Genomic DNA, 8,811 nt, shown 5'->3' on the forward strand with positions numbered 1-8,811 from the left:
TCTTCAGAGAAGCATTCCTCCTCCACCTCCTCAGTCAAAAGATGCTCTTGCCTGTAATCCTGGCACTGTGGGAAGCCGAGGCAACTGGTCTGGGACTCCTGAGGTCAAGACCACCTCCCTCAGCTTCCTAGAGTGCTAGGAGGTCTTGGACCTCAGGAGTCCCAGGCCAGCCTGAGCAAAAGCAAGACTTCTGTTTCTACTACAAATAGTTTTAGAAAAACTAGCTAGGCATTGTGATGGGTGCCTATAGTCCCAGCTACTTGGAAGGCTGAAGCAAGATGATGGCTTGAGCCTAGGAGTTTGAGGTTACTGTGAGTTATGATGACACCAGGCACTCTACCCAGAGTGAGAGTGAGATTGTGTCTCAAAAAAATGAAAAGAGGGCAGTGCCTGTGGCTCAGTGGGTATAGGGTGCCAGCCCCATATACCAAGGGTGGCAGGTTCAAACCCAGCCTTGGGCAAACTGCAATCAAAAATAGCTGGGCGTGGGGCAGCACCTGTGGCTCAAAGGATGGGGTGCCGGCCCCATATGCTTTCAAGGTGGCGGGTTCAAACCCAGCCCCCGCCAAAAACTGCAAAACGAACAAACAAAAACAAAACAAAAAATAAATAGCTGGGCGTTGTGGCGGGCACCTGTAGTCTCAGCTACTCAGGAGGCTGAGGCAGGAGAATCACCTAAGCCCAGGGGTTGGAGGTTACTGTGAGCAGTGTGATGCCATGGCACTCTACTGTGGGCAATGAAATGAGACTCTGTCTCTATTAAAAAAAAAGAAAGAAAGAAAGAAAGAAAAGATACTGCCCTTTAATTCCTGTACCTCTTGCCCTGTTTTGTTCCAGGGCACTGTATGACATCTCTCACATCCTTTTATGCAATATTGTCTGTCTTCCCACTTCAATGTAATTCCTTTGTTTTATATGCGCCAGTGCCTAGAACAAGCGGTTCTCAACCTGTGGGTCGAGACCCACAAGAACTGTATTAAAGGCTTGTCACATTAGGAAGGTTGAGAACCACTGGCCTAAAACAATACCTGGCATACAGGAGATAAATAGTTGTTGAATTGGGCGGTACCTGTGGCTCAGTGGGTAGGGCCCATATACTGAGGGTGGCAAGTTAAAACCTGGTCCTAGCCCAGCCAAACTGCAACAAAAAAATAGCCACATGTATGGCAGGCGCCTGTAGTCCCTCCCAATACTTGGGAGGCTGAGACAAGAGAATCACCTAAGCCCAGGAGTTGGAGGTTGCTGTGAGCTGTGTGACACCACAGCACTCTACTGAGGGTGATAAAGTGAGACTGTCTCTATAAAAGAAAAAATATATATATATTTGTTGAATAGATAAAGGAATTAAAATGTGAAGAAAAATTTTCAACAAGGTAAATATTAACCATAAATAAATGCTGAGAAGTAGGCTACAGGCAGCCACTTCGCTCCCACTTTGCAATCAGCTGGACCCACCCTACCCTTGTGTGAATGACCACTGGCCACTGATCTTGTCAGATGTTGCTCTCAGCTCGTGTTAACAATGTAAACTTCACATCTGTCCCAAGAGACAGGTGCTGTTCTTACCCACATTTTAAGCAAGTGAACTGAAATAAGGGCATAGTGTGTGTTCACAGTCACACAACTGCTGAGAGACAGAGGGAACAAACCCAGGCAGGCTTTCCTTTCATACAAGAGGCTATACTTCTAGCAAGCATTTCACAGATTATCCCATCTCTGGCATACTTTCTGCTTTTCTCCAATATTCATGCTCTCCTTGTCCCACAGTTAGTAAAATTTCATCTAGGTATGTGGCTGCCTGGCTGAAGACCACATTTCTAACCAGGAAGTAAGGAGGAAGGGCACTGGCATGTGTGCAAAAGTGATATGATCCACTTTCCAGTCTGACCCTCAAGAAGGTGGAGGTACAGGTCTGATAGGCTGGGTGACGGTGAAAAGTACAGCAGCTACCCAGGACCCAGGGGTGAAAACCACTACTTGAGAATGACAGTTGTGCCACCAGGCCTAGATCTGCCACCTCTGGACTGTTCAAGAAATAAGCTTTAATCATGCTATTTGTGGGGAAGGGGAGCATTCAACCTGTCCTCTAACACTCCTATGAGTTTGTCAGACAAGGTAACATGGTCAACCCTTCACCCAATGGCAGGAGTCTGCAGGAAGCCCCTTCCCAACATGTTGTATGGAACCCATGGGTTCACCTTGCCCTTGGGGCCTAGATAGGAGGCACTTGAAATTAGGATGTGACAGGCGAGAGCTTGGGCATAGAGACCCAGGTGGGGCCAAAGGTGTGCACTAATGGGCAGAGGAGGAGCGGCCCCTCAAAGATGCATCTCAGATCTGCACCACAGGTTTTGGAGGCTCCAGATGCCATGGGTGCATCCTTTAGCCTTTGTGGGCAGTCCAGTGCCACCTCTGGCCTGGGTTAGGGGCCCTAACCCTAACCATGCATTCTGACTCCTGACCCCACAGGAGCCAGTGCACCTAGAAGGGGAGGGGTGGCTTGGGGCCAGGCATGCCCTCCAAGAGGCCAGCCTCTGCCCAGCTCTCCAAACAAAGCTTTTATTTACTGAGTAGTCTCTCCGGGTCCAAGCTCCCCACAACCCCAGCCCAGCCTAGCCCAGGGAAAGGAGGGCTGACTCCAGGGCGCTGGCAGAGGCTGAGCAGGTTCTGAGTGTTCCAGGCCAGGCTGGGAGTGAAGGCACGAGGCCCTGGGTGCTGCAGGCCCAGAGTAGAGGCCAGGCCAGCCTGGAGAAGGCAGCTTAGGAGTCAACTCCTGAAGGTCTGTTCCTGGGAGTCATGCCGGGATCGGCACCACTGCAGCTCTGCTCATAGGATGGCGGGGCCTCTGTGGGGAGAAAATTGGGTCTGCATGGAGCAGTGGCATCCCCTGCATCAGGTCCTGGGGTCTCCACTCACCTTCGGGGTAGCCCCATGCACTGTATTCTGGTGGGAGGACTAAGGTGCTGATGGCAGGCACAGGTTCCCCAGAGCCCTCTGCAAAGTAGGGGACAGTGGCACCTGTGGAGATGCACAGGGGAGGGGCTAATGGGTGGGGGGTAGGGCTACAATCCTGAGGACCAGGCTCAGGGGCACCAGGTACAGAATCCAGCGTGGCAGGTGGCAGCTGCTGCTGTGAGTGGCTTTTGGTGGACAGGGAGACCAGGTCCATGAAGTGGGGGCCACCAGCCACAGCCTCAGCCTCTTCCTGGGGTGGTGCAGAAGGCACTGCTGGAGGCAGGGCCCCAGGAGGTGGCCCTGGGCCTGCCGGGGGGCTCAGTGGGGCCTGGTTCACAGCAATATTGCCGATGAAGACCGGGAGGGTCACAGTGGCCTCAGGCGCCTTCAGGGATACCTGGGAAGTATGAGGTGAAGGATGAAGGACCAGGGCCAAGGCCACTGGGCCTCAAGTCACCCAACACCCTGGGCACCAAACCTGCAGAAAGTAGTCAATGTGGATGAGGCTGCAGCCTGGCAGGGCTGACTGGGGCAAGGCAGGCACCAGGATCTGCTCCTGCCACTGTGCCCGCTTCCAGGCCTTGACACCCACACCCTCCACCTCTGCAATGGTCCGCACATCGTAGATCCAGCGCTTGACCTTATAGGACACTTTCTGGGGAAAGACCAGCCTGTGAGCCTGGGTAGGCCACAGCCCACCCCAGGGGGACAGGCCCAAGAAGTTGAGCAGAGCTCCGACCTGCAACAGACTGGCCACCATGGGGCCGGTGTCTTTTCCTGACTGGTTCTCGATGTCGGCACGCAGCCGCAGCACCTGCCCCACCACATAGCCTCGGAGGTCAGTGCTGGCCGTGAGGACCACGCTGCCTGTCTTCACCAGCTTGTAGGAAAATTTCCTCGTGGCAGAGGCCACGTTGGGTTGCTTGAGGAGAGGGCCAGGGAGGGACTTAGCAGGTGGGGGCAGGCTGGGTCCCTGTAGCATCAGGACATGCCCCTGGACACCAACACAAGCAGCACCAGAAGGAGCCTGCTACTTGCAGGCCCACCACCTATCCTCAGCTTGGGGACAGGACATCAGGGCAAAGCTGAGCCTGCCCAGCTCCCTCACGTATACACACACAAGGGTAGGGACACTGAGGAGGCCACTGCTCCATCCTCACCTCAATGTCCAGGATGCTGTTCAGATTCAGGGGGCTCAAGATATAGAACACAAAGCTGCACTTGTGATCCTTAGAAAAGCGTGGCGTGTCGATGGTGGCCCTCACCTGGTGTACAATCTTTCCAAAAGGACCCTCAAAAGATGTGGGTGCTGTGGCTGGGGAGAGAGCAGGGACTGGCACCCATCTGCCTCCCACCCCGCGGAGCCCACCCTCCCAGGACCAGCTGGTCACCACCAGGCCTGTCTAGGCTGAGCTCTCACCAGGAAGCAGGAACTGGAAGGGGAAGCTGTGTTCTCCAGCGGGCAGGCTCCCTGCAGAGACAGGAGAGAGGTTGGGGAGACAGGCTTCAGAAGGCCTAAGGTGACCACAAGGCCAGGGCAGGAGTAGACATCACAGCTTACAGCTCACGCTGCATGGGACTGCTGGGTCTCCTGCCTCTGTCACAGCACCACAGCAGCACAGGCTGTGGTCTGAGCAGAGGAGTGGAGAAGTAGTGCTTGGCAGGACATGAGAGTGATTTGTGATGAGAGCAAGGGCAAGATAGCTATGCCAGGGGTCAGAGCCCAGGCAAATCCCGTACCAGGAGGTGACCCTTTCAGCTACCCCACCACTACAAGGTAATGTCACAATGCCTGCTGGAGACCTGTCAGGGCCCCAGTCCTGGGAGACTCTGGGGTCACAGCTCAGAACAAGCAAGGAACTGGCCCCTGACTCACCCTTGTCAGCCAGCGACAGGGAGCTGTTGAAGTAGCTTTCCTCCACCACCCAAGCTGCATCATTGGCCTTGTTGGACACCCCACAGGAACCTGTGCACGTCACTCGGATGGCTGCAAAGCAGAGGGGGCCATGAGTCCAGCCAGCAGATGGCCTAGGTCACTCCCTGTCCCCAGCATAGGAATTTAGGCGGGACAAGTAGTCCCACCTGGGTGGGGTCCTGGAAAGGCCAGTAAGCTGGCAGCCTGCTTCAGAAAATATCTCCTGCTCATGCCCCACAGAGCAGGAAAATCCCGATGCTCACCCAGATGACCCTGGGGCTACCCCCAGACTGGTAACCCCAGCTCCCTACAGAGGAAGCTCGACACCCTTGCTGGCACACCTTCATGCTGCCTGGCAGGCAAGTCTGTCAGGCAGGAAGGTCCCCTTCCCGTTCCAGGAAGCTAAAGGCCAGCCCTTATGTTGCAGGAATGCAGTCAGACCTGCTTGAGCAGAGGGGTACTTGCATTATGGCACAGAGGAGGGTGTAGCCTGCCCAGGAGGTTGATTTTCTGCACATGGACAACCTGGTCCTTTCCCACCTCCCCAGTGGGAGTGCCCAGCCCAGGAACTATTTGCAGCAGTTGCTGCCATTCTATGGTCAGGAACAGAGTTCCTCAGTCCAGCAGATGTGTATCCAGAGATCACTGTGGTCAGAGGACCATGGTTACATTTGTTCAAGAAGGAGGACCCACCTATCAAAAACCACACCACAGCAGACTCAAGCAGGGGTGTGCAGTAGGAGGCAGAGCCAGGTCCTTGCAGCTCCACCCCCTCCTCTCCCTGAGGGGCTGAGTCAAAGTCAAAGACCCCCTCTTTCTCCTGACCTGATAGAGTCACTCAAGGGGAGGCGAACCCAGACTCTGACATCCTTGGAGCTGCCAAACAGGAAATCCCAAGTGCTCAGGGTCAGCCACATCTGCAGCCTCCCCAGGCAGCCCCACCTGTGGTCCAGGCCTTCTGCAGTTACCACAGAACACCAGACTTCCTCTCACCCACTCTTGACCACCCAACACCAAGTGGGTGTCCACATGCATTCTCCTCTCTCCCTGGACTGCTGCCAGGTCCCCATCCCCTGGGAGATCCCTGCTTCTTGCTACACCTCCCTTGGCCTACCAGTAACTGCATTAACCTCAGTTCCAACCCAGCCCCAACATCACCCTCCTAGGGCTGACCTCAAACTGTTCCTACTCTGGGGGTCCAGAACGCTGGCAGTGCTCCTACTGACCAGGAGCACCCAAGAGAACAAGGCAGAGAGTGAACAGCCACAGGAAAGGGGATGTAGCTGACCAGTGGAAAGACCCCTGCAGACTGCCACAGAATGAGCATGTCCCCCTGACATCCTTTAGCTCTGAGGGTGCTGCAACCCACAGAGGATACCAGTAAGGGCAGTAGTCCCTACACTGGCCAGGTGCCAGCCAAGTGACCCCAGCCTGTGGCACAGACCTAAGGCTTTGCCCTGTCCACAGCTGTCCTCACACACCCAGTGTTGTGAGGTGCCACAGAATGTCTGTGTCAGTTGTTTAGGGGTTATTTGTTTCTTGGGATAAATTTTACCCAACAATAGATAATTGGAACAGATGTCCAGCCTCACTGGAAATAAGGGAAAACCCAGATGATTTGCCATTTTAACCCATCAGATTGGCAAATATTAAATGATTTGACACATATTGGAGAGGTCAAAAACCAGACATCCCAAGGCTGGGCAGAGTGGCTCACCTGTAATCCTCCACTCTAGAAGGCCGAGGAGGGTGAATTGCCTAAGCTCACAGGTTCAAGACCAGCCTGAGCCAGGCAGAGACCTCAACACTAAAAACAGCTGAGCCTTGTGACAGGCCCCTGTAGCTACTTGGGAGGCCAAGGCAAGTGAATCACCTGAGCCCAAGAGTTTGAGGTTGCTGTGAACTATGATGTTATAACACTCTACCCAGGGTGACAAAATGAGACCCTGTCTAAAAAAAAAAAAAAAAAAAAAAAAGACACCCCTTATCCTGGTCAAACTGTTGACTGATACCCCTAGTGAAGGATGGAGTAGAGCTACTGTAATTTTACCACATACCAGGAGACCCCACAGTTCTGCTTGGAATCTCATACACCATTACTGTAACAGGCATAGTTAAAACCATCACCCACGCACCCCGGACCTGGGCCCAGAATTCAGGCAAATGAGCAGGGGGCACCTAACTCCAGGAAAACACAGTATCCTACTGACCCTTGGGTAATCCTAGAGGGGCCCAGGCTCTGTGATCTTCCCACTGCACATGCAAAGAGCTCTTTTTTTCTTCTCTTTTTTTTTTTTTACTTTTTTATTTTATTTTTAGCTGGCCCAGGCTGGGTTCAATTTTTTTCTTTTCTTTTTGTTTTTTTTTCTTTTTTTGAGATAGAGTCTCACTTTGTCACCCTAGGTAGAGTCCTGTGGCATCACAGTTCACAGCAACCTCAAACTCTTGGGCTTGGGCAATCCTCTTGCCTCAGCCTCCTAGTAGCTGGGACTACAGGTGTGCACTACAACACCCAGCTACTTTTTCTGTTTTTAGTAGAGGCGAGATCTTCCTCAGGCTGGTCTTGAACTCCAGAGCTCAAGCAATCCACTTGCCCTGGCCTCCCAGACTGCTAGGATTACAGGCATGAGTCACTGCACACAGCCGCAAAGAGACCTCTTTTGCACACACACAGCAAGGCTCCTGTGGAAGACCTTAACAGAGTGAACAACCTCTGACCACTTTCCCAAGTGACTCCTGTCCTGTGCTGCCCCCTCCACTGAGCAGACTCAGCAGAGGCACAGGGTCTCCTGCCAGCATGCCTGCCTCTTCCTCACCAAAAGCACCTGATGCCATTCCTCTGCCTCTCAGCAGCTGTTTCAGGCCAGACTAGGTGAAGGAAGCCAGTCTTTAGGGTCAAGGCCAATGACAGTGGCCATGTTTTGCCTTCTCAGATCAGTGAACCAGGCAGGGCCTAAGGAAAACAGAGGAGTCTGTGGGGTATGTTGGGGAGGAGAGGACCACACAACATTGCTCTCACCTGCTCTCTCACCTAGCAGGCTGCTGTGATGGCAGCATGAGTGGGAGGAACCTGGGACTTTGGTCAAATGAAAGGACCAGGCAAGGCTCAAAGGGGTGTCAGTGGACACCACCTATGCAAAGACTCTGACTTCCTCTATCTTCTGGGGTTTTTTTGAGACAGGAGTCTCATTTTGTCACCCTCTCATAGAGTGCCGTGGAATTGAGGCACTCACAGCAACCTCAAACTCTTGGGCTCAAGTGATCCTCTTGCCTCAGCCTCCCGAGTACCTGGGACTACAGGTACCCACCACAAAACCTAGCTATTTTTTTAGAGATGGGAGTCTCACTCTAGCTCAGGCTGGTCTTTTTTCTGTTTTTTTTTTTTTTTTTAAGAGACAGAGTTTCACTTTTCGCCCTCGGTAGAGTGCTGTGGCGTCACAGCTCACAGCAACCTCCAGTTCTTGGGTTTAGGCGATTCTCTTACCTCACCCTCTCAAATAGCTGGGACTACAGGCATCTGCCACAATACCTGGCTATTTTTTTGTTACAGTTTGCCCAGAGCTGGGTTTAAACCCACAACCCTTGGTATATGTGGCTGGGGCCCTACTCACTGAGCCACAGGCGCCACCCTTTTTTTTTTGAGACAGTCTCGCTATATCCTCCTCAGTAAAGTGCTGTGGCATCACAGCTCACAGCAACCTCAAACTCTTGGGCGTAATTCTCTTGCCTTGCCTCAGCCTTCCACGTAGTGGGGACTACAGGTGCCTGCCACAATGCCCAACTATTTTTTATTGCAGTTGTCATTATTGTTTAGCTGGCCCAGGCCGGATTCGAACCCATCAGACGTGGCTTATGTGACTGGTGCCATAACCACTGTGCTATGGATGCCAAGCTCTCAGGCTGGTCTTAAACTTGTGAGCTCTACCTGCCTTGGCTTCCCA

The 8,811-nt window shown here is 53.1% G+C and overlaps 1 protein-coding gene across 2 annotated transcripts in view; it reads right to left on the reverse strand.

Moving 5' to 3' along the window:
- Nucleotides 1-2,543: 2,543 nt before the first annotated feature.
- ARRDC1 (arrestin domain containing 1) overlaps nt 2,544-8,811 on the reverse strand; it is a 10,520-nt gene continuing 4,252 nt past the window's right edge. Inside the window, exons 2-8 of one of the 2 annotated variants that reach the window (XM_003794926.3) lie at nt 4,832-4,942; nt 4,376-4,426; nt 4,116-4,270; nt 3,695-3,877; nt 3,434-3,610; nt 2,917-3,352; nt 2,544-2,845 (exon numbers count right to left, since the gene is read on the reverse strand). In XM_003794926.3, coding sequence (XP_003794974.1) covers nt 2,760-2,845; nt 2,917-3,352; nt 3,434-3,610; nt 3,695-3,877; nt 4,116-4,270; nt 4,376-4,426; nt 4,832-4,942 — 1,199 coding nt within the window. In that variant the 3' untranslated portion in view covers nt 2,544-2,759. Of the gene's footprint in view, nt 3,353-3,433; nt 3,611-3,694; nt 3,878-4,115; nt 4,271-4,375; nt 4,427-4,831; nt 4,943-8,811 lie in introns of both variants that reach the window. The other variant, XM_012808333.2, reaches the window with a different exon arrangement.

This window comes from Otolemur garnettii, unplaced genomic scaffold (genome assembly GCF_000181295.1).
Source record: "Otolemur garnettii isolate 467f Iridium unplaced genomic scaffold, OtoGar3 scaffold00087, whole genome shotgun sequence".
NCBI lineage: Eukaryota > Metazoa > Chordata > Mammalia > Primates > Galagidae > Otolemur > Otolemur garnettii.